The sequence below is a fragment of the Pogona vitticeps genome, chromosome 13 (genome assembly GCF_051106095.1).
Source record: "Pogona vitticeps strain Pit_001003342236 chromosome 13, PviZW2.1, whole genome shotgun sequence".
In the NCBI taxonomy this organism is placed as follows: Eukaryota; Metazoa; Chordata; class Lepidosauria; order Squamata; family Agamidae; genus Pogona; species Pogona vitticeps.
Window position 1 is genome coordinate 1026527 of NC_135795.1, and position 25160 is coordinate 1051686.

The following is a 25160-nucleotide window of genomic DNA, read 5'->3' on the forward strand; positions in this document are numbered from 1 at the left end:
TATGGTTGTTTCCCTCTCCCCCTCCCTCCTGCGCTTCTCGGCCCATGCGCGGCTCTGGCTCGGCTCGAATCAGGCGACCCGGCGGAGGAGGGCGGCCAATAGGAAAAGAGCCTGCGAACGGAGGTGAAAGGTAATTGGCTACAGAGGAAGAACTAAAGTGGACCACGCGATTGGTCGCCCTCGTGCTACCGGCGCCAGCCAATAGGGAAGCGGGTGAGTTTATAAAAAGCCGCGGAATGCCCGCCATGTTCTTTTTTTTCCCGCGTGGCCAGTGAGGAAGGTAGGAAACGGGGCGCTTAATTTTGGGGTCCTCGGCTGAGGAAAGGCTTTATTATGGCTAAATCGGAGGCGAAACCATCCGCAAGGTGGTTCGTTTTTAATATTGCAAGCTGACTTTGAGGAGCCGAGATCCTTTACTTGTAAAATGTGTTTGGTCTAAATGCGTGTAATTATTACTTGGCCTTAAGAGGCCCAGAAAGGAGACCTAGAAGGACGCGCCTGCTTAGTCAGTGCTTCCAAGTTAATTTCACATGTGGAGCACGTTGGTTTTATGGTATTACTATTGTATTGTTGTTATACTTGTGGTCCTGACCCGACCAGATAGGCGGGAAATAAATTAAATAAATAAATAAATATATGCATATACATTTGATTTCAAATACAGTTTTTAATATTTGGTCCAATTTATGCCCTTGCGTGCAGCCTCATCGGCTACAGAGCCATAAAAGTATGTGTGCCTATTTAATGTAATATGAGCATATTTAAGTATTTAAATGTTATAAATAAAAGCATAAAACTTTGAAAATGTCAAGGGGGTATACACCGAGTGAAGAAACATTGAAATTTTGGAATGAAAATGGATGGAAAGCAGTGTAATGCTAGTCCTGAGGGTGATGGGTGCACTGTTTTGTTTTGTAATTTATAGTCTGGTAATTTATAGTTTTTTTTGTAATAGTAGTAGGTATTTTGTATTTTTTGTACTTTTTAATTAAAAAATATATATTAAAAAAGAAAGAAAATGTGAAGGGTGGCCTCTGAGCAGGTATTGATATAACAGATGATTTTCTGGGGTCCCCATCTCTTGAGAAAACCTTGGGCTTCTTGGACTATTTCTCCCAGAATGCTCAGGCTGGTTGGCTGGGGTAAATTGGACTTGTAGTCCAGAAACAGTTAACCTCCCCAGGGTCTACTTGGTGACCTAATTTAATTTTTTTAAAAAGGTTGCTTCTAGTACTTTGCCTCCAAACCCCCAGAAAGGCTAAAATATGCATGAAGAGTTAAGAAAGCTTCTCCCCCCCCTTCAAGAATTGCTAAGGCAAGTTTCAGGAAGGATTTCCCCAAATGAGTAGCAGATTTTCTGAAAAACAGCAGGGCAGAAAGTAGCAGGTGGTAGCCTTGAGGGCTTTGACTTCCATGGTGGACTAAGGGTATCCTGCATCGTAAGTGTTTTTAATATACAATAGTACCTTGAAAGGAACTGGTGCTTTTAGGTCTGGGAAGAGGGTGAGGTAGCAGTGGTGTATATAGTCAGAATGTCAAAAATTCTGTGTTTTGTGATTGTTTCCTGGTTTTGATATATGTTGCATTTTTTATTTTGTTGTAAACCACCCAGAGTAGTGCACTACACTAATAGGGCAGTATATAAGTCTATACAATGAATGAATATTTAAAGCAGCTATTATGGAATTCAGACTTTTGTAAGTTAGAAGGTGTTGTGGGCTGAGGGAGAGGGTGCTTGACCTTGGCATGGGCCCATGCTTATTCTAATAAAGCAGAGGGAACTGGTGCTTCCATTGGTGGCAAAAGTATAAATGGGAGACTTGAGTCTCAAGATGTCTAAAAATAGTGGCAGTGTGGACTTTATTCCTATCTAAAAAGCTCCGGCTTGAATTAATTTCAACTGTATTACTTATCAAGCATTGATCCCTTTGTGTGTGTGTGTGCATGCATGGTGCTTTTCCTGAGTGGTCCAGACTAGTTGTTTTAGAAACAATACGCTACGTTAGCGATGTTGAGAAATAAACTCAGACCCTGTCAGCCAAGGCGGTCTTTTATTAGGGACAAACAATTGGATTTAGCCCTAAATCTCCAAACTTCCAGGCTGCATTCAGGCTGTATTGTAAAAAAAAAACTTCCTGTTTTGTTTTTTCCCCACAAGTGAGATGACTTTTTCTTTTCCAGGTATTTTCTGTCACTGATCCATCAAGCAACATTTTGTACAGGTGAGTTTAAAATGTGGTTTTTGTGAACTGAGAGTTAGAACTTCCTTAGGTTCTTATTAACTTCCAAACACTAGCCGATGATGACCTTTTTGAAATAGGGTTAGTATGAAAACTGCTTGCGGTTGTTGATTACAGAGACGAGCTGAGGCTTAGTGACTTAAGAAGTTGCTCCTTCTGGGGCAAGCTGGAATTGAAAAATCCCTTCACCAGTAACTGTTCGTTTGTTTTTCAAAACAAAAAGGTGTAATTGACAGGTGTGTATATATTTTTCTCCTTTCAGGGAAGTTGGTAACAGAAGAGGACAGGTTTTCTTGGAACCGAACATCGTCAAAGCTTTATTAAGAAGACCGTCGTTTTCTGTGGTGAGGTTAAATAATTGAATGGCTCGTGTGCGGTGCCTCTGCGTGCACGCCCCCACTCCCTGAATATGGGGAGAATCCTTAGCACCCATTGGAGATGTTGAGAAATAAACTCAGACACTGTCAGCTGAGGAGGTCTGTTTTATTTGGGACAAACAATTGGATTTAGCCCTAAATCTCCAAACTTCCAGGCTGCATGCAGGTTGTATTGAAAAAAAAAAACTTCCTGTTTTGTTTTTCCCCCACAAGTGAGATGACTTTTTCTTTTCCAGGTATTTTCTGTCACTGATCCATCAAGCAACATTTTGTACAGGTGAGTTTAAAATGTGGTTTTTGTGAACTGAGAGTTAGAACTTCCTTAGGTTCTTATTAACTTCCAAACACAAGCCAATGATGAGCTCTTTTTGAATTTTCTGACACCTCGTATGAAAACTGCTTGCGGTTGTTGATTACGGAGACGAGCTGAGGCTTAGTGACTTAAGAAGTGGCTCCTTCTGGGGCAAGTTGGAACTGAGAAATCCCTTCACCAGTAACTGTTCTTGGAAACAAAAAGGTGTCATTGACATGTGTGTATATATTTTCCAATTTCAGGGAAAGAAGATGGCAACAGAAGAGGACAGGTTTTCTTGGAACCAAACATCATGAAGACTTGATTAAGAAGACCCCCATTTTCTGTGGTGAGGCCAAATAATTGAGCAGCTCATGTGCGGTTCCTCTGCGCGCACGCCCCCTCCCCAAATACTGGGAGAATCAACACCCATTACATGCCTGTGAGCACGAAGCTTATCTCACACTATGTGTGGTGTTTGCGTTCAGCTTTGCCCCAATACAGTTGGGGTTTTCCAGATCTAAAACTTTTGATGGGACAGGGGTATAGTTGTCAGGGTGTGGTGAATTGCGAAATAAACTTTTTGACACACCTTAGAGTTGATAAAAGACTAGCTTAAGGCTTGCAAATGCAATTTTTAAATAAAGTGCTTTAGAAATAGTTAGAAAGTTATTATGTCCAGAAATTAATTTACCCTGTTCCTCGTGCTAATTTTAACATCAGCTTAGCCACACTCCTAGCCCACCCCAATAACGAGTTCAGGTGAGCTTAAATTGTAACTTTTTCTTGGCAATAACTGGTTACAGTACTTTGAGGTTTCAGTGTTTCACCTTAGTTTGGCATAAGATAGCAAGCAGAGGATGGAGCTAAATCCTCCTTGCAGGTAAGCCAGCCCTGGCCTTGGCAAGCAGGTGGTTCTTGTTTGAAATCCTCCCATGTTTAGAATCTGCCAACAAAGGCACATTGCTGTCATGATCACATTTTGGTAATGACTGATGAACACACAGGGTGTTGGGTTAAACGTGCACAGGGCTTTTTGAGGCAGCCACTGCCCCTCCACGAGCCTCTCTTCCCTGCCTCTCCGCTGTTGTGATCAGGGTGGTTGCTCTCTGGCTCAGCAAGGATGGGGGAAGTCTTTGCTGCATCCTGATCGTACATAAATGCTTGCAAGCCCTGTTGTGACATTGTTTTCCCCTTCCTCTGTTCATCCCCTTTTCTTTTTTAAGTGAAAGCTTGCTAAACGGCAGACAAGCCTGTATTGGGCAATGGAGTGTATAGGTGAAGCCATGGGAAATGAGTCTCAAGATGTCTAAAAATAGTGGCAGTGTGGACTTTATTCCTATCTAAAAAGCTCCGGCTTGAATTACTTTCAACTGTATTACTTATCAAGCATTGATCCCTTTGTGTGTGTGTGTGCATGCATGGTGCTTTTCCTGAGTGGTCCAGACTAGTTGTTTTAGAAACAATACGCTACGTTAGCGATGTTGAGAAATAAACTCAGACCCTGTCAGCCAAGGCGGTCTGTTTGATTTGGGACAAACAATTGGATTTAGCCCTAAATCTCCAAACTTCCAGGCTACATTCAGGCTGTATTGTTAAAAAAAACTGTTTTGTTTTTTCCCCACAAGTGAGATGACTTTTTCTTTTCCAGGTATTTTCTGTCACTGATCCATCAAGCAACATTTTGTACAGGTGAGTTTAAAATGTGGTTTTTTTGTGAACTGAGTTAGAACTTCCTTAGGTTCTTATTAACTTCCAAACACTAGCCGATGATGACCTTTTTGAAATAGGGTTAGTATGAAAACTGCTTGCGGTTGTTGATTACAGAGACGAGCTGAGGCTTAGTGGCTTAAGAAGTTGCTCCTTCTGGGGCAAGCTGGAATTGAAAAATCCCTTCACCAGTAACTGTTCGTTTGTTTTTCAAAACAAAAAGGTGCAATTGACAGGTGTGTATATATTTTTCTCCTTTCAGGGAAGTTGGTAACAGAAGAGGACAGGTTTTCTTGGAACCGAACATCGTCAAAGCTTTATTAAGAAGACCGTCGTTTTCTGTGGTGAGGTTAAATAATTGAATGGCTCGTGTGCACGCCCCCACTCCCTGAATATGGGGAGAATCCTTAGCACCCATTACACGCCTGTGAGGACAAAGCCTATCTTGCACTGCGTGTGGCGTTTGCATTCAACTTTGCCCCAATATGGTTGGTATTTTCCAGACCTAATACTCTTCTGATGGGACGGGGGATAGAAGTCAGGGTGTGGTGAATTACAAAATGCACTTTTTGACACACCTTAGAATTGATAAAAGAATAGCATAAGGCTTGAAAATGCAATTTTTTAAAATAAAATGCTTTAGAAATAGCTAGAATGTTATGGCCAGAAATTAATTTATCCTGTTCCTCATGCTACTTTTAATGTCTGCCACACTCCTAGTCCACCCCAAAAAGGAGTTCAGGTAAGGAGCTTAAATTGTACCTATTTCTTGGCATTAACTGGTTGCTTTGAGGTTTTCAGTGTTTCACCTTAGTTTGGCATAAGATAGCAAGCTGAGGTTAGAGTTAAGATTCCTCTTTTCCCCATAAATCTAATGATTTAAACATTACAACTCCTCTTGCTTATCAGAAATCCGAATAACCATGGAATCGGTATGATTTCTGGTATCCTGTCACTTTTACATACTAGGCAAATATGAAGTATTTAGGCATGAGGTGTCATCTCTCTGGAAAGCTGTGATTCCATTGCAGTAAGTGACTCTTCTGAGGACACCAGTCTGCTTAGAGCTTCTCCACTGCTTTTGAGGCAGCCACTGCCACCCCACGAGCCTCTCTTCCCTACCTCTCCACCGTTGTGATCAGGGTGGTGGCTGTCTGGATCAGCAAGGATGGGGGAAGCCATTGCATCCTGATCGTACGGAAATGCCTGCAAGTCCTGGGGTGGTGATGTTTTGTCCTTCATCTGTTCATCCCCCTTTTGTTTTGTTTAAGTGAAAGCTTGCTAAACGACAGACAAGCCTGTATTGGGCATCAGAGTGTGTAGGTGAAGCCATGCGAAATTGAAGGCCTCATGGGAGGGCTGCATGGCTTGTAGAATTCACAGTATGGTGCCTGTTGGCAGCAAGTGGACTCTGGACAGGAGGAGGAAGTATCCATAGAAGAATGAAGTTGGAAGGGGCCCATAAGGCCCTCAAGTCCAGCCCCCTTGCTCAAGGCAGCAAGACAGTTTGCTGGAATGGGCATGAGCTGCTGAAGGCTGTCTTGCCAAGTATTGTAGCCGTTGTGACTTCTGGCACTCCGGCTCTGCCACTTTTAGGGCCCTGAATGTACCAGCTTTTCATTCCCTTTCTGGAGACACAGTCCTAAGCAGGTAAAGGTGTGAGAGGCTGGATAAGACTCAGAAGCCAGATTGACACAACAGTAACACACCTTGTTTCAGGAGACAAAAATAAAAGTTATTTCCACAATTACGTTGATGGGCTGTGTCATTTGTGTGATGTCTGGGGTTTGGCAACCAACTCTTCCCAAACGGTAACTTTGCCTTTTTCCTTGAGCGTGTCTGTTGGGCATAGTTTTGAAACAAGAGCAGGAATGGGATTGGAACAGAGGGAGTTGTTTTGCAAAACAGGCTCAGAACTCCCAAGGGAGCAGGAGGAGGATCTCACGCTGGCCGAAGCTTTCCCTTCTCTGCCTCCAATGTGATTCCCAGGCACGTAAGCTAAGGCTTCAGCCGCTGCTACTTCAGAAGGAAGTCTTGGCCTTAACCGTACCTGATCTGAGGAAGAGGAAGTCATGGAAAGAGTTACTAAATAAAGGTGTGGAAGTACAGGTATCTAAAATGGAGCAGGCATTCGTGAAGATAAGTTGCAAACTCTCTGAAACATACTTGTCCGACAGTGTCATTAAAAAATCTTTTATTAAGAGGAAACCCAAAAAATGCTATAAACAGAGCCAGGAATTTTGTACTACATAAATAACACTCCTCTTTCAGGATGCTTAGGGACGGGAGAGGGCTGGGTCATTGGGTGAGAGTAGCAAAGGCCCATGTAGGAAAAAAAATAACAGACCAGACCCCTCCTGGCAGGGTCTCCATACTTCTTTTGTACTGAAATGGGAGCAGCAGGAGTCAAATTGCAGGTGAAGGGGAGCCCTGGTCGCTTCCCTAGGGTCCAATACAAAACTAAACCTGAATCGCATCTGACAAGCAACCAGTTTCCCTTGGTGGGCGTACAGGTGATGGTTGAAGCTTAAGAGCTAGGCACACACAACATGCAGGCTGGCCCTGGCGCATGGCGTCCTTAGAAAAGTTTCATTGGGAGTGGTAAGAAAGTCCAGCACAGAGCCTTGAGGAAGGAATTGCCTTCAAATCAGAAAGTTCAGCTTTGTTGTACGCACAAAAACCTACATTTTGAGGAAGAAAGCTTGGGATGATTGACATTTAGATGTGTATATTTACAGCTTCGGCCTCTGGGAGGTGCAAAGCACCTGTTACGTACATTCTGCTTGCTCCTGACATTGGCTGGCACCGTAAGGTGTGTTTGTAGGAGCCTGGCTCCCTTGGCGAGACCAAAATGCCGTGGCTTGAACAAGCTAGTACTTTGCTTAATAATTCGTGACCCAGGAGTGCCCTTCCTCTTGATGTCTGGTCCCTAAAATATGTCGCTTCAACCACAGAGAGACTGGAGCCGGAGAACAGAACAGACTTGTTCCCCTTGGAACACAGGAAAAGAGCTGGTTGAAAAATTGGCACAGTAGAAGGAAGAAACAAACTGTCTCCTTACCCTAGCAAGCAGGAGATTGTCCTGGCTCACCCAGCATCCTCCCAACTGGTTTTGCTCATCTGCACGAGGAGAGATTCCCCCCCCCCTTGCTGCAGAAGGTGGCCCTGCTTAGCCTTGCTCTTTTTTTTCCTCCTCCCCACCATGTGCCTGCCCAGGGAACACCAGCATATCCTCATCAACCATTGCAAAACTCTAATGTCCCTCGTGACTGGATGCAGAAGATGCACCAAGGAAAACGATGATAGAAATGACCGGCAAGAAAAACGTTACTTTAAAAATACAGTTATTTCAGATATACAAAACCAGCTTTCTTTGTATTGCACATTTCTCCCAACCCCTTCCAAAATAAGTCCAAAAAAAAAAAAAAAACCTTGAAATGGAGCCAAAGTGCCTGTGGTTGTGGGTTAACTGGAAGGGGCTCTCGGTGGTAGATTAAAACAGATGGGTTGTTTTCTCCCCTGGGTTGACCTGCCCCCAAAATGCATGCTGGGAGAAACTATTCTGGAGCTCTCCCCGCGGTCTATTTCACAAGCCTCAGCTAAGTCCCTGCTCTTGTTTTTGAACCCAGGCACAAAAGAATGCCAGGTTTCGCTCCTCCTTAACCCTGATGTTACAGTTGAAGTCCAGAACAACACTGGCAACCCACAAGCTGCCCCAGAGCAAGGCATGTGGTCCGCCAGGGAACGGAAGTGCCACGGCAATGCGCGCAAGTTGCCCACGTCGGCCTGTTTTGGCCAGCTGTTTTTGTGTAGGACCCTCCCTTTGCAGGCTGAAGGAGGACGTTCGGTCCCTGTCCTAGTAAACGGCCTGCCTTGAGTTTGTCTTTAAACTCCGCTTATGCTTAAAAATGAAATTTAAAAGTAACAAAAATCAAATTAGCCGTACGTGGCTGCTCTAGGGGGTGGGGTGGGGGAAAGCACAGATGCCCCTCTCCTGCGTCCAGATTTTTCTCCATGCCCCGTTTCACCTGGACAGATAGACAAGACACACAAAACAGACAGGTAGTTTCTGCGGTGGGTGGGAGGTGGTGTGGGGCATGTGTGGTTGCAGCCGGGTGAGAAACGCTCCTTGCCAGCCTCTCTGTACAAGGGATGCCACCTTGAAGGCCAGAGGCACCTCCTTGGCTTACGATCGGCAGCAGCCCGTGCTTTTCACCTCCTTCTTGACGTAGTCATGGAGTTTAAACCGGGGCTCGTGGGGCAGCTTCATGGATCTGTGCTTGAGCTCCCTGCAAATAAAAACAAAAAACACAGAGGGCTTCAAACAACAGGACTCTTACTCTGGAGTACAGTGGTGCCCCGCATGACGACGATAATCCGTTCTGTCAAAGTCACTACAACGAAATCGTCATGTGAAAAAAAAAAACCATTGGAATGCATTGAAAACCGGTCAATGCATTCCAATGGGGAAATACCTCATCGTCCAGCGATGAACTGCCAATCAGCTGTTTAAAATCGCTGTTTTCTGAAGCTTCTGTCCAGAAAACAGCTATTTTGCGAAGCCATGCAAGCCATTTTGCGGAGCCAGAAAAATCATTTTGCAAACAAACGGTTCACGAAGCAGGGACCTAATCGATGTAAAGCGAAAAAACCCATAGGAACCATCGTTTTGCGATTGCTGTCATGTGGGGTCGTCGTCATGCGGGGCACCACTGTAGTAGGTTGCTGCTTGCTTCTGGCAGAAAAGGAGGATGCCACCATGCCCCAAACGGTTAACCCAAAGATTTTGGCCTCTACTCTGGGCAGCTTTACAATGGGAACATCAGCAAGATAAGGTAAAATTCAATAATAATGAGAAGCTACTAGGCAAGGGAAAAACCACCCAACTTCAGTATGTAAGAAAACGATATTAAGATACAAGCTGGTGTCAAACCAAACACTCAACCTATAAAAGTATGGATCATCATAAATGCAAGAGAGACAAAACCAAAAATTAATTAAATGGGCAAGCCTATGAAAAGCCAAAGGAAACATGTATTTACTTTCTTTCCTAAAGTCAAGGAGTGATGGAGCCTGATGTACCTCCATAGGAAGAGAGAACGTTGGTGGTGGCCACCACTGAGAAAGCCCTATTCTTTGCAGGCCAATGAGAGGATAATCGGTTAATGAAAAGACCGGACAGACAGCTGGCAGTCCTTCCCTCCCCCCCCCCGGCTGCCATTAAAAGAGCTGTTTTTAGAAAGAAGTCTAAAGAAGCCAAAACAAAATGCCTTACTTGGCGATGGCGGTGAAGGCTAAGTCAACATTCAAGCCGCTCTTGGCACTGGTCTCCATAAAGGGTACTCCGTATTCCTGCACGCACAAACACAAAAGCAATATTTAGTGCCTGCCTTTTAACTCTCTTCACCTCTCTCTACAAACCCCTCCAGACTCTGGCATCATTGCTACTAAATCAGAATCCTCAGATTCCAACAGGAGAGCCCAGTGTCAAATACAAAAAGGTCCCAGCAAGAACTGGCCATGGATGGACGGTTTCTGCAAGCAAGTTGATCTTGAACAGGCCGCTGCCCCTCCCTCCTTAAAATCCCACAGTGAGTCTTGAGATGGAGCAGGATCCGTCCTTCACCATGCCAAGAAAGAGGGAACAGAAGGAAGTGCTTGGACCAAACAGAGGAATCTTCCTTGTTGCCCCATCACCTCAAAGCCACTACTCTCTACAGTACAAGCTTAACTCCTCTCTTGGCTGTCTCTGGAGCAGATTTGTCCTGTCAGTCCAGCAATGACGCCTGTAGAAGGTCTAACCCAGCCGATCCTAAGGGGCATGATGATGATTCTTGCTCCTCTTTCTGGAAGTTGGACTTCCCCGGACCTAGTTTGATGTTGGACGCCTGTGTGCCAACCTCCTTAATGGGCACGGGACCCACAGTGTGTGGAACTAATCTGACCTCCCTTGGAGTTTCAATTGCTTTTCATGAGTACCCACAGTGCTAAGACATTGTGCGTCTCCTCTACCTTGGCTAGTTTCTCTCCATCTTCCCGTTTGACCACTCGTTCCTGGGTAGAGTCCACCTGCAAGTGGCAGAAAGACAACAACAAGTTGTAGCAACAGTGCATTATAAGTTGGCGTGGAGGGTGCCGGCCCAAAACCAGCAGCACTTCCAGTTTGGGTTCACGGCACCAGATCATGGCTGCAGTTATTTACTATAACCCCAACATTCTGGGGGAGTTATACTCCACAGATCAATAGATCGATCCATGCTTAGCAATGCTTCCCATCTCTGGGCAGAGTCAGAACTGAACTGCATCACTAGCATGTGAGTGCTTTGAGTGGATGTGCAGCCGTCCACACACACACCATGCCTTTTGCAATATGAAAGAGTCTTTAGCCGCGACCACCCCCAGGATCCTATTTCACCACCGCCAATGGGCCCCATTCCCTTCTCGCATCTGGCATGTTCTGCTGATGGATCCGAAGCCAGGCAGCTCACCTTGTTTCCCAGCAACATAAGGACCACGTCTTGCTTTGCATATTCATTGATTTCTGTGAGCCAGGCCTAGCACAGAAGAAGGGAGGGGGGAACAAATCGAAAGAGATCACCAAAGCAAAGCTGAAAACAAGGACCATCCATGAGAAAGGTCTATTCTGTAAGTCAGTTCAAAGCCCAAGGAAAACAACCTGTCCAACAACTGGAAACGCCTGTATTTCAAGAGCTGCCACGTGGAAGATAAGAGCGATCTCGGTCTTCTGCCACTCCAGAGGGTTGGAACCAACACATTCAATTTGCAAGCAAGGAGGCTCCAGCAAATTCCCTGGCAGCAAAAGCCATTTGACACTGAATACTTTAGACCATTGTTCCCCAACCTTAGGCCTCCATGAACTACAACTCCCAGAAGCCTTCACCACCACCTCTGCTGGCCAGGATTTCTGGGAGTTGAAGTGCAAGAACACCTGGAGGCCCAAGGTTGGCCACCACTGCTTTAGACGACTGGGGTGGTGGTGGGTCTCCCCCTTTCCTTGGGGGCCTTTCAGAGATTTGGTGAGCTCTCCCCCAGGGGTGCTTTCCTAGCGGGTGGCTTGCAGAAGCCCCAGCGCAAGAGAGTTCCATCACTGGAACTGGAGATGGACCTGGAAGGGTGATTTTTAGAAACCAAGTCCAACGACACCAGGCTGAGTCTTCAAAGCAGGTGGCCTCAAGCTACCTTATGCTTCTACAGTTGGTTTTGTACCCCGTTCAGTTGCCATGGCTGCTCCCAGATAATCCTGGGAATTAATAATAGAGAATGTGAAGGAGACACCCCAGGAGAGAGGAAAAGGCTGTTAAGACATGTTCATCCATCAGAATCCGTTTTCCCCCCTTCTGTGGCTGATGATGACTCTAGGTTGGAAAGAGGTGGTTTTTATTTTATTTTTTAAAAGGAAGGGATTATGTATGCCACGTATTAAGAGTCTCTCCACCCCACACTCTAGCAATTTGTTCTCACCACAGAAGGAAACATAACCCCTTATTGAATGGGACACGCAGCAGGTTACTTTTGAGTTGCTTTCTCAGGAAAAGAAATCCTGCCTTGCAAAAAAGGAAGAAAGAACCCGGAATTGCTCCCCGCCTCCACCCGCATTATAACAAGAAAAAGGAACAAATAAATGAGCATTGCTGGTTACCAGGCCTTGTATTGCTTTGCAAACTGTTTCCTCTCTAAAAGATAAGGGGAGGTTTGCAATGTTGGTCTTCTTTAGGAATTCCAGCTTGGAGGGTTGGCCATTCCGGTTGCTACCATGAAAATGCCTTGCAAAACAAAGACGAGAGTGTTGTAGGCATCGGCCGGACCTGTTTTGGGCACAAGTCTGATGAACGCGCACTTATCCTCCTGCAGTTTTCTCAGAACAGCTGCCACCAGGAAAAAGGGGTTCTTGCGATCCTCCTCAGAAATATGATTGCAGCCTTTGACACCCGAGGAAGTGGTCTGGTTGGGCCTGGAGCGAGCCTCGTGGGCAAGGCATGCGTTTGGTACGTCGTCCGACCACAGCAAAGTCACCCGTCCTGCATTAGCCAAAGATGCTGGAATTCATATTTTTCACCCAGGGAGGAAAGCAAGCTCCTGCAAGAAGGGAGACCCTCTGTCCTTCCACACGGCTTCTGCTAAATGTATTGCTAATTCCAACGGGCTGGGCTCAGTTCCGTCCCTTTTTTGCTAAGCTTACGTTACTGAGCTTGGCGGGGCACGGCATTTCTTGCTCAGCACACAGTTAATGGATCTGGGCAGGAGATGGTGCCAGAGAGACGCTGCCGTGGTGGTGGAGGGCTCACTGGCGTGGGCAACACACCTGGCAGACCGAAGGCAGGAGGGCTGAAATGAGGAGCTCCTTGGGAGATGGCCGAAGCCCCTCCTTATGTGACAACAACAAAAGACAATCAAACCTGGTTGTGATAACATGCAAGCCGGGCAGAGGCCTTGCTCGGGTAGCCCCCTGAAGAACCCTGCAGGCATTCATGGTCCCCCCTTCGACCCGACTCCACACTCGCCAGGCATGTGCCTAAACCGTTACTCGTCCATAAACTCGCACACAGGTCGGCCGGTCCGGCTCCCTGCCAGCGCAGAAGAACCACAATCACAGCACATCTGGTGGCTGGACTTGGAAATAAAAAACAGCCCCTGAGGAAGGAGCGCCTTCCCTCGAAGGCCGGATGCTCCACGGGGGAAAGAGATCCTGCTGTCAGGATGAGGCTCCTCCTCAAGTTGGCTCCACGACTGCTTCCTTGCACCAGCCCCCTCCCCAACCACATGGCAGTCTCTCTATCACTATTTAGAAAGGTGCCAGGTGGGGCGCCACACCGTCTGGTGCCACCCGTAAATCCAGAGGCCCCTCTTTGAACAGGAAGCTTAAAAAAGATTGCGGCAACAAGACCAGTTAAAAACAAGGACACCGGCTCTTAGGAGCGTGAAATGCTGACATGGCTGCGCCCATTGTGCTCTCCACACTGAAAGAAGCACTTCGGTTTAAAGGAAAGGGAAAGATGTCAGCCGAGCAAACCAAGTCGGCCCCGCCTGTCTCCCTTACCCCTGGCTGCCCTCCTTTACCCCCTTCAAAGAAGCGGCTGCCTAGATACCCAGGACAAAAGGGGCGCCACCCCTTGGGTGCTGTCCTTTCGAAAGGCTTTCAAAGGGTTTCTGTTGGCCTTCCTGCACCGCTGCTGCTGGCGGCTGCTTTTTCTTTTTCTTGCCGCTGTTGATACTGCTTTCAGATTGCATTTTTCCTATCCTGTTTTTCTAGGTCCTTTTTGTCATTAGCTGGCTTGGGATTTAATTAAGACAATGGTGTGTGTATCTAACCACCCCCCCCACACACACACAAGTCAACAGGGAGGCTCCTTTTCCTCCGTGCAGGGAAGTTCTAGGCACGCATGCTGGGCACACGCCACCCATCAGCCAGCTGTTGTCACTGACGTGTTCCGTGTGTATCCACACGCACAGAGCGAGAGAGCAAAGCACCCCCAAGGCCAAAGCAATTAGGAACCTTATTAAATCCCATTTTCCGCCACAAAAACCAGCAGGCAAAGCAAAATGACTTAATAGGGCGAGAGAGAGAGAGAGAGAGAGGCCGCCAGCTGCCCGAGAGGGCCTGTTCCTTTCCTCTGTGTAATAATGACATTGATTAAGGGGGGCTGGCAAAAGGTGCATTTGCAATTTAATTCCTGCAGAAACAGCCAAGAGATGGCGGGCAATTACAGGCTCCACTGCTGGTTTTCTCACTCATCTCCCACCCTCTCTGGAGCACACGACCCGCTTTGAGAAAAGAAAGAGGGGGGAGAGCGACACGTGGGCACCCACCTGGCCAGGCTCAAACAGGTCGTTTTGAAAGGGCCTTTCCTAGGAGTGGCCCTCGCAGGGCTTTGGAGTCGAGTGAGATATTTCAAGAATGGCTTCAGCAGCTCCGCCGCCCTCCTCTCAACTTTCCATGGCCCAACAGGGATTCGAACCCTGGTCTCCCAAGATCTCATCCATCACTCAATGCACTACCTGTGGGTAAACTGGAAGGCAGTCCCTAGTTTGGTAAGTTTGCAGAGCCAAAAAATGGTTTTCTTTAGCAAGGATCCTGCAAGTACAATAGAGGCCCATCCCTGGAGGATGCCTTTTGCTAGCACAGGTCAGTCCGGCCCTGAACACAGACGACGTGGCCCGTGACGGGCGCTCAGGAAGGTTGGCCCTGGTGACTGCATGGACGGGGGCTCCCTAGGGATCTCCAGGTTGGTCTGGGACAGAATCCAGCCCATAACCCAAGAGCTGCCGGTGTGGCTAGTCCTGGGCTAGGCAGCTCAAGGGCCAGACTCGGTTGCACGTGGGCCAGTTTCATTAGCCAAGGCACGACATGGTTCCAAGTCAACAGGGAGAAGCACTCTGTGCGGTTTGAGGCACTCAGCCCCTGTTCCTGAGACCTGGAAGACAAACAGAATGACCCCCCCGCCCCCAAGAACTGGCCAAACGGTTGCCCAGGGCCCGTCAACCGGATCTTCACCAGTACTGGAGTCCCGGCTGACGGCAGAACTCACTCTGTGCTCAAAGGATGAACCGCATTCTCCACAGCTAACCACGGAGGGCTCAGGCTGCGCCTTCTGCAACCTGGTGAAGAAGACCTCACGAAAGAACACAAGATTCTGTGCGTCACGGATCCAGCCCAGCCCTAGGGTGCAGCATTGATGCACTGTGGCCTCAACCAGAATAAAGAGAAGCTCCGTTCCGGTGATCTGTGCCCCATTTAAATGAGTGTGTTGGGTCTGACATTGCCCTCAAAGGGGTGGTCCAGAATCTCAGCCAGTACAAAAGGTGGCAGCTAGGAGATGGACAGGGACAGGGCATGTGTTCATATTGTGCCAGGACTGTATCATCTTCATGACCAGGTCCTTGGAATCAGTTCCTTGCCAAGATCTGCCAAGCAACGAATTAGCAGCACCATGCAAAGCTCTTTCTGTTCCTTTAGGATTTTAATCCCCCAATAGGTCTCTACCATGGTGCTGTTTTGAATGCATTAGGGCTGCAGGTACTCAGACCTGCAGAAAATAGCGAACCCTATACATAGCATGGGCTCTGACTCCATCTGGTGTCCAGTTCTGGTAATTACACTGTGGAAATCTGTGTTTCTCATTTTTTTTCTTTTAATATTTTCAGACAGTGAAATATAAGTGACTCCGTAATTGCCTACAATTATGGATATGAGGGTCGTACTGTAGTTTTTTTAAATTACATGTTTCTGGACTTTCCTGCCTTTGATTATATATCGTGCCTATTCTATCTTTTTAACAGAGATTGTATACATTATCTTAAACATAAGCCCTCCTGTGAGCTCCTAGCTTATAGGTGACTAATAAATTTTAGGAACAAAATGGCCTCCTCTGAAGCAACCCAGCATGGCATTTGCAACAGGGAACAGGCAGATGGTTCTGGAAAACCCATGAGCAGAATCCTTGCTCTCTTCTGCCTTGAACTGACTGCTAATCAGCTTCATTTGTTAGCTCCCATTTGAGAGACCTCCCACGGCTAAGCCTTGCAAAAGGCTTCCATTTAAATTAACAGATTAATCTCTATTGAACTGACTGCCAACGAGATGCCTTTGGTGACCCTGAGTTCTAGCATGATGAGAGAGGGAGAAAGGCTTCAAGAAGGAGGCCTGATGTTAGCAGACCCTGCACAGCTCTTCCATTTTTAGCTCCATAAACAGATTTTTCATTGGGGTGGGGAAGCAGGGTGGCGAGGGACAGCAGCCTCCGGAGCCATTCTCTCTGACCATGAGATCTGGAAGCACAAGTAAGTTTAAACACCCCTGGCTTCTAGGTCCGTCAGAGGCAGGCAGAAGCTCATAGAAAGCAAACAGGGAGACAGAACCTGAAATCACCCTGCCCGGAGCAACGCACAGGGAGACTCTGGGCACAGCACAGTTAACTGGTTTAAAAGCTGCTCTGCTCTTCCTGGAGGGTTGCAGGAACCTTCCACTCCAACTGGAGCCACAATTGATGAGGCTGTGAGCAGGAAAACGTTCTCCAAAAGCTAACTTCTACTTCAGGAACCGAAGAGTACCTCCAAAAGCACTGGATAACCTTTTCCCAACCTGGAACCATTTGGGGACACTGGACTACAATTCCCATGAGCACAAGCAACTCCGAATGGAGGCCCAGTTCGCAGGCATGCACCAGCAACATGGTCGGGAAGTGCCAGCAGGCGAGCAAGACGAGAACCACCACCTCCACACGCCATTTCTTTAAATTTCTTCCTCATTTCTTTGGCCCAAGTGGCTGGACTCTGAACAATGTGCTTTCTGGAGATCGGGGACACCCGGCCGGTGAGCGCTGAAGCATCCTATCGGGGTGGAATGACATTTGGCAGGTGGAGAGTTGGAGGCTGCAGAGAATTCAAAACCCTTTCCATGGGGTCCCATTTCAGTGGGAAGTGTCTCTCCACCATGGCCAAATTATGAACTCGACATGCCTCACCCTCAGGTGAGGAACTGGGCCAGCCCCACCACCCAGCTGGGATCGAAAGGGCTTCACAAATGTAGGTGTGTTTGGAGCAGACCTTCGGCTGTGGTCTCTCGGAAAGAACCGGCAGAACCAGACTGAGCCAAAAAGGTGCCAAGGTGCCTAAGAATAGTTCAGGAAGGAACACAAGAAAGAAGCACGGCTCGGAAATTTCATTAGCATCCAAAACTGCCCGGCAGCTGATAATTTGCTGAACCAGACAGAGCCAATTTTGAGGCAGCAGAAAGATAAATTAGAGAGATCATTAAAGGACTTACTGGCCTCCTCTTTCCAACCAACTGTGGCAGTTTTACCACGTGGCTCTTCCCACGGCCAGCATGGTGATTATACATAGCATGGATTTGCCATTCATGCTAACGTAAAAGAATCTGACAGACAGTATTCTTGGGATTATAAGCTCCTCTGTTTCAGAACATTTGCTTTTTTAAATAAAGAGGAATTCAGCCGAAGGGCTCGCCAACAGGAGAACCACAGTATCAGGAACGTTATCAGAAATCTGCCATCGTGGGCCCAACCAGCCATCGTATTCAGTGCATTGTTTGCCCATGGCTGCAATCCAGGAGTCTGTCTGAACTAAACGAGCAGCAGAGTTGATTCAATGGGTCTATTTGAGCTCTGGCTTTCCCCCAAAACTGGGGAAAGGACGGGCTCTTTTCCTCCTGTGGTTGTTGGGAGGCAGGGTGTGGAGAAAACAGCTCCTCACCTACTTTAACTGCAGTTTGGCGCTGTACGACAAAAGCAAAATCTGCTGAAGGGCCTGAAAGACAAATGAACTCATTAACGAAGCAGCAGCCCTGTGCATTTTAAGCCACTAAGTGGCTTTTTCCAGTCAGTGACAGCACATTTCTCTTTAGTTAAAGAAAGACAAAATCTTTTGGGAGACGTCCCTCCGAGATTCACTCACAACTCAAGTTATGAGTTGTTGCAAGACCCACAGATCCACCCAGATATCTCGCCTTCTCTTTATCTGAAGAGGAAGAGAGGGCTGGAATTGTGAGTCCCTTTAGTAAACATCTAACAAGATAGCAACGGAGATACTTTTTTAAAAACGGGAATAACGGAAATGCCAGCAGAAGACCAGCTTGCTGGGTTTCTCACACAAGGTGGTGCGAGAGAAGGGTCAGCGCCGGAGCTGTGAAAAAGCAAGGCCAGGACCACGAAGAAGGCTGTCAGATGAAATAGAGGACCCCGTATGCCAACACCAGTAGGATTCTAAGCCAGTGTTTGCAAAAGAAGCCCCATCCACCAGTTTCATGGCGCATCTGGAATGGATGCTCAGAAAGTCGGCTACAAGGAATTCTATCCGAGCAAACATGATGGAAAAGGAAAGGAGAAGGAGGATGTTTCAAGAGCCACAGCTGTGCGTTGACTAGCAAACAGTTTATGCTGAGCTCATTATTTCTCCGACACCTTGCATTACAAGCACCCAGATGGTGGAGCTGCTCTGTCTCAGTGGCCTCCTCAGGAGTCAGGAGAGCTGTGTGACATTTAAAATAAAACATTTCCGGCTTCTTACAAAAACACCTAACTCCCAGAAATACCAGTCTTAAACTTGCAAAAGAGCATGAGCATGGGAGGCGAGGTGGGTTGGTGACATTACAGATACTGGCCAGTGGGCACACCAGGCTTCTGAAGTAGTCTATAGCCAATATCTACTCGATAGGATAGTTCAAGGCTGTCAAGCTATGTTCCCAGTGCCATTCAGATTTAAACACTACAAATCTAAATTCCTAGGACTGGGGGGGGGGGGGGAATTAGAACAAGAAAGAGCACCAGATGGGATGGAATGTCACCCAGTAAGTACTTCACTTCCAACGAGAGAGAGAGAGGACATGATGAACACTCAAGAGCCATGTTCCTCCCCCATTTGCCAGAGACCAAAGAAGCCGCTTCAGACCCTGAGGGGGAGAGTTCACTCTGCAGAGAGGCCCTTTTCCCAGCCAAATTCAATATGCTGGCCTTTTAACTTGAGGCTGGAGTGGTAATTGGTATCCTCATTAGGCTCCTTAGTCTTGTGAGCTACCTAATTCCGCATCCGGCTGTTTTTCCTCCTGGCTCAAGGCTGACGGGCGTGGATTAAGCACCCAGACATCAGAGGCTGCTTTGCCCAAGTCAGAGCCTTGCCAATCTGAGATTGTCTTCTCTTCTCGCATAAGGAATGGCTCTCGGGGGGGGGGGGGGGACTCAGGCATTGGATGCCCCTTTACTAGCTGTGCCCCCCCCCGAGACCCATAAACCGGAGACCCAAGGCTGGAACCGGGCCCCGTAAACATCTGTGCCCCGCTGCTCAGCTGCACTCCCTTCCTTCAGGCCACTCTGCGTATTCTCCGGGGCCTGCAAAAACTGGGTCAGCGCTTCCCTGAGATGCTCCACTTTCTTGGCGCGTTCGCCCAAACAGCCTGCCCCAACTAACGGCATCCCAGGAGTTTGGAAAAACGGCAAAACTTGAAGCGCTCAGTCTCCAGCTGCTGGGAACCTAATGGTGCTCCTCCGAAGGAGCAAGACCAGGCAAGTTCCAACGCTCCAGCCTCTCTGACAGAGATACACCAGATTTTCCAGAGCGCTGGAGCAAGACAGCCGTGTGGGGAGAGATGGCAACCTCGCAATACACCAGTGAGAAGAACAGATCTCTTGGTTATTGGCAGGTACTCATCCCAACCTCCTCGCTCTGCCTTCCGTGTGGTGTGCAGCCGTGTGGGGCTGAGGCCACTGGCCGTGACCAAGACTTACCTGGATGTTATCAAAGGATGCTCTGTTTGTCACATCGTAGAGCAGCAGCAAAGCTGGAGAGAGAGAGAGAGGAGGGAAGGGGAGGAAGAGAAGAGAATCCAGTCAGTGCTAAGACGCAGCCAGAAATTAAATGCCACTCAACATGGAAGTGGGGGGCATTGAGGAAAGAGCCTTGTGGTGCAGTAGTTAAACTGCAGTACTGCAGTGAAGACCCTGCTCACGATCTGAGTTTGATCTTGGGCTCAAGTAGGCAGCACAAGGTCGACTCAGCTTTACATCCCTCTGAGGTTGGTAAAATGAGTGCCCACTTTGATGAGGGGTGTATGTGTGTGTGTGTGAAATGTGTTGCCAGCATAATTGTGAACCACCCAGCGAGAGATTTAAGTACTATGGAGCAATATGGAAGGAGCCCTCTTTGCTTTTTCTCGGTCCATCACCATCAGCCCCCATCAGAGGGGGCCATCTTGGGGCAAGTGACCCCCACCTCCCGCCCACACTCCGCCCTGAGCCAGGACTCTTTCAGCACGCACGCACGCACGCACATACCCCTCTGAATGCAGCTGAGGCAAAACATAGGGCGCCAGCGACTCCATGTTCCACGCTCAGTTCAGCCTGCATATTTCTGCATTTCTTCATTAGCATTTTAATCACTTTTGCTTAATGAGGTCCTTTCTCACTTCAGAAAGTGCTCACAGCCACACAGCAATTCGAACTTTTAATTTCATTCCTGAATATTTAATACTGAGTGTCTGGGAAGCAAGGCGTGCTCCCAAATCCTGCACCCTCTTACCCTGCACGTCGGCTCTCCGTGGCTCCCTGGCTTGTCAAGACCAAAAACGGGGAAGGGTGTAAAATAGTTATTTCAGAAGATGCTCTTATTTTTTTGGAGGGGGAGATCAGCAATCCAACGGCCCACCTGCCCCAGGCAATGTCACCAACCCACACTTCTGGATAAGGCCAAGCCTAGAAAGAGGCACCTAGACTCAAAAGGCTGTGGACCATTCTGAATGGCTCCCATTCCTGTCCAGTCTTGGAAGCCGAGCAGGGCTGGACCTGGCTGGTACTCGGACAGGAGATGACCAGCAAACGCCAAGGATCTCCAGGGTCCCAGTTTGGAAAGTATCGTGCTTCAAATTCTGGAGAGCCACGGCTGCCCGACAGAGCTGGCACGACAGGGCTGGGCAGATGCCTGATCTCAGCCGGTGTGAAGCAGCTTCCTGCATTCCTGCTCAATTCTTATTTCTTTGCAGTCCAAAAAACCACCACTATTTCTGCAGATCTGCGTGAAGGTTCCAGCCCAGGTAGAAATCTCTCCCCCCCCCCACCGCTAATTAACAAGAGTGTGACTTCAAAGCCTTTCACAGGGCAGCCTGCCTGCTTTTGGAAGGGAACTCCAATTTGCATATGAAGGCCTTTTTGGAGAGAACCTGCTGGCAACCACCTCTCCTCCCTTCAGGCTCTTGACAATGTCAAGGGGGAGTCTTTGGTGCAGCCCCTGGCGGCATTAGGGATTCTGCACTGCAGGAGGGAAGGCTGCAGGTTCAAAGCACATAGAAGGCAGTGCTTTCTCCCTCCTTAAACTGGGCCGGATCCATTTAAACGACACACATACACACCAGCAGAAACAGGTGGCTTGATCTGACCCTAAAGGACCAACGGATGCTTCGTCTTTCACGGGGCTTTGGTGGCCTGTCCCACTGCTGGATTAGAGGGGAGCAGGAGTGGATATTTTCCACTCCAGCATTTCTCCCAACACTGAAAGGCATGGAAAATAAAGGGGGGGCAGGAAACAGGACAGACTCAGGATGGCTGGAGACCTGGGAAGAGGATGCGGGGGGGGGGGGCGTAAAAGCCTAGACTCTTGGAGCTGGAAGGGGACTTTAAGGCCATTGAGTCTGACCCCCCTTGGCTCAAGGCAGGGATCCCAGTCAAAGCAGATCTGACAGGTGGTTGCCTAAATTCCTCTTGATTGCCGAAGTGTACAGAGCACAGAGACAGGCCCACAACAGAGAGCAAAACAGTCCACGCTCAATATGAGCAGAACAAGGCAAGGAGAATCTTGCAAGAAGCCGGGAAGGGGTCCACGGTCGTACAGCACTCGTTGAGACATCCTGGAGACATCAGGAGTGGACAGTTTAACTGGCATGGTGTAAAAAGGGTTAAAGGCCCTGATCTCTGGATCTGACCTGAGCCACCTGTGATGATTTTATGGCCAGGTGACCTGAGCTACAGCCACTCTTGCATTAAGTCTCCCTGGCTTTGCTCCTGAGGAGACCCCCCTCCTTTTTTAGAAGACTGCCTACAGGGGACATGCTTGGTGCTTCTCTGGCTCGCCTCCAGCCAGGCTCCACATTGTTCCCAGATATCATTGGTGCTTGGCTGCCTTGCCCTCCCTCTCAACTGGCTTTATCTGCTCCCTGACTGGTTGGGCTCCCCAGTGTCATGACTTGAGCAGCAGGAATCAGAGGAGGGGCTGTGCTTAGAGAGACAGCCATCCTGGGTGACTCTTCAACAGGAGCCTCGAAGAGGCTGGAAAAAGATGGCCTGCTCTGATTTCAGGAGGAGATCTGGGGGATATCTTTCTGCCTCCAGCCCACACCCCAAAAAGTATGACTTTCAAAACTGGAAACCAAAGTGGACAAAGAGCTTTAAATGCGACCCAGAGCCCTCCTTTCTTCTTGTCCCATGTGACCCAAATCTCAGCCACGAAGCAAGCAAAAGGCGCAGGTTCTCACCGTGGGCATCCCGGTAGTATGCATGCGTGACGCTACGAAACCTCTCCTGCCCAGCGGTGTCCCAGATCTAAAGACAACAAAACAAGTCAATGCGCATGTAAGAAAAAGGCCCATTTGCATGTAAAGAAAAGGAAATCAAGAAGTCTGAAGGTGTTGGGGGGTGCGGTGGCTGATTTCCTTCTAGTGCAAGTGACAAGCTGGCATCAGGGGTTCCCCCACCTCCACCGCCTTTGAGCTGTTTGTAAACATTCCCCATAACTCGGTGGGTGAGTGAGGCCCAGAACTCACTAAATCTTACTAAAAATCAGTGCAATTAAAGTCAGGCATGATGGTTTCGTGCATTAACGTCAACAGGACCTAAAAATGACCCGCGGCTTGGCCTAGATCAAACCTGATATGCCTTTGGAAACAGGGCATGCTGGTGGTGGTGGCATTACTGTTTTAACTAGCTCTTGGGGCGATGGAGCACATCATCCTCTGGCTGGACTCTGAAGGATGGTGAGGAGAAGGACCACACAGCCGGGGAACCACGGCCCACAGATGCTCCCCCCCCCAAACTGACAGGAGGTTTCTCGCCATGGGCTGCCACGCTGAACCTCAGCGTCTGCGGGGGAAATTCCTCTGGATTGTGGGCCAGTTTCCTCACACAATATTCTTGAAGGCTGGATCAATACACTAGTTTCTCCCGTGTTGGAAATATTATTTGGGTTTAGAGCTGTAACAATGTCTTGTTTTGCAAATGGCAATGAATGTTTATATATGCACTTCTACAACAACACTTTTCAAATCTTTTCAGAGTTTGGGGGATAAACTAGACTTTGGTAATGCATAAGCACAGCTATTAATCACTGTCCTCTCTGAGTAGTTGTTTTTTTTAAAGTAATGCTGACATTCAAGCTTATCTTGAAGGATTAATTGTGGGTATCGGTAGTAAACTGCTAATTTTTTTCCCTAGCAGGACTTTATAATTATCTCAAAGGACTACATATTATGACTGACGGCTGGCAACAGCAAACCCACCTGGATAGAACTTGGGTTTTATTCTTTCGTTTCTAACATTTCTATCCTACCTATTTTCTCCCATGTTTAATCTTCACAAAAGCCCTGCGTGGTAGGGCAAAAGCTGAGGTCCTTCTGTAGACCCTCCTCGTGAGAGGCGGCAGGGGAATGTCAAGCCGGACCCCCCCCATCCTGCCTCTCCTGGCCCACCACTCCAACCATTATGCCCACCGTCACCCACCCCCCACCTGCCATGCAAATTCTCCACCTTTGTGAACGCACCTCTCGGAGCGTCTGACTTCGCCCTCAGTTGGAAGAGACATTATTAACAAATCTGCCCCTCTTGAGCCCCTGGGTGGGGCTGTCCCTTGGGAGACAGCTAGCTTTCCCAAGGAAACCACTCAGTTCCATAGAATTGGGCAACATGAAGCTGAAATTTACCACCACCATCGTCATCTCAGAGCTGGAAGGGACCCTATGACTCATCGGGCCCGTCCCCTGTCAAGGAGGCACAGCGCGGGAATCGAACTCCCAACCTCTGGCTCCCAACCTCTGTTCTCCAGCAGTTCCTTACCTGTAACTTTACTTTCACGCCATCCACGTTCAGTACTTTATTCTGGAAGAAAGAGGGGGGGGGAGGAAAACAACACAGGAAGAATCAGTCCATGTGTTCACCAGGACGGTCAGCCTGCAACTAGAGTAAAACTGAATTTGCAGCCCCCTGCACTCTCTGAAGGAGGATGGCAGGGACCCACAGTCGAGCCAGACGGGGAAAAAGTGTGCTGCTGGGTGTGTGTGATAGAAACACTGCCAAGAAACAATTGCAAAAGGAAGGCTCCCCTTGCACACAGGCATGGCATCAGCCCGCAGCCGAGGCCCCTAGCGCAGCAGCTCAGCACCAGGTTGGTCTCCACAGGCAGAGCCGGAAGGCGCCCCCCCCCCCAAGAAAGCCAACACCTGTTTCTGCAGACAATCCTGCGAGGATCTTCCAGAGACGGCACCCTTCCTTTCTCCCTCTTGGTTGCAAAGGAGTTACTGCTGTACGTGCTGTTAAAAAGCCACTTCTCTCCTTTTAAAGAAAACTGCTTCTCTACAATGCAAGCAACAGTGTTGCAGTAATATGGTTTAGGATCAAAATTTGAAAAAAAGGGGGGGGGAGCTCATCACGAACCATCTGTGACCAGCCGGCCCGCTCCCCCTGCAAGGAAGGCCCCCAAATGCAGGCAGCCGGTTTGATCCGTATCAACAAATGAGTTCTTGCATGTTTGTTTCTACCAGGAACAAGTCTTTTGTAAAAGTAAAAGCTCTTAATTGCCTGCCCAAGAGCAAACCATTCTTTACACACTACTACAACAGAGATAATCCTTTGAACCCTGGGCTCCCTAACCCACTGCGTTCAAAGGACTCTACACAACAATAGCACCCAATTTATGTCCATGGCACTGATCATGTAACAACATTAGCCATAAAGTGGAATTTGGGGATCCTATCATGACTGTAACATCATGGGAAACGAGTGGTTTGTTTCTGGGTGTTCCCTCCTCCTGTTT

The 25160-nt window shown here is 48.1% G+C and overlaps 1 protein-coding gene, 1 long non-coding RNA gene and 1 other non-coding gene across 6 annotated transcripts in view; 2 read left to right on the plus strand and 1 right to left on the minus strand.

The window, feature by feature from the left end:
- The first annotated feature begins 71 nt into the window (after nucleotides 1–71).
- LOC144584705 (uncharacterized) lies at nucleotides 72–6366 on the plus strand. Of its 3 annotated transcripts, none has more exons than XR_013539130.1 (7): nucleotides 72–213; nucleotides 2182–2222; nucleotides 2503–2584; nucleotides 2854–2894; nucleotides 3173–3258; nucleotides 4561–4601; nucleotides 4882–6366. It is a non-coding gene; the product is annotated as an uncharacterized LOC144584705 (long non-coding RNA). The 3 variants fall into 3 exon arrangements; XR_013539129.1 differs by lacking the exon at nucleotides 72–213 and adding an exon at nucleotides 236–280; XR_013539131.1 differs by lacking the exon at nucleotides 72–213 and adding an exon at nucleotides 251–365.
- Nucleotides 2967–3052, plus strand: LOC140702613 (small nucleolar RNA SNORD60). Its single transcript, XR_012081822.1, has one exon. It is a non-coding gene; the product is annotated as a small nucleolar RNA SNORD60 (small nucleolar RNA).
- Nucleotides 6367–6796: 430 nt separating the features above from the next.
- The window catches only part of RAB26 (RAB26, member RAS oncogene family), a 90092-nt gene continuing 71728 nt past the window's right edge, over nucleotides 6797–25160 (minus strand). For both annotated transcript variants that reach the window (XM_072982362.2, XM_072982361.2), the window contains exons 3-9: nucleotides 24185–24226; nucleotides 22612–22678; nucleotides 19877–19929; nucleotides 11108–11173; nucleotides 10632–10688; nucleotides 9895–9971; nucleotides 6797–8908 (exon numbers count right to left, since the gene is read on the minus strand). In XM_072982362.2, the coding sequence (XP_072838463.2) occupies nucleotides 8806–8908; nucleotides 9895–9971; nucleotides 10632–10688; nucleotides 11108–11173; nucleotides 19877–19929; nucleotides 22612–22678; nucleotides 24185–24226 (465 nt within the window). In that variant the 3' untranslated portion in view covers nucleotides 6797–8805. The remainder of the gene's footprint in view (nucleotides 8909–9894; nucleotides 9972–10631; nucleotides 10689–11107; nucleotides 11174–19876; nucleotides 19930–22611; nucleotides 22679–24184; nucleotides 24227–25160) is intronic.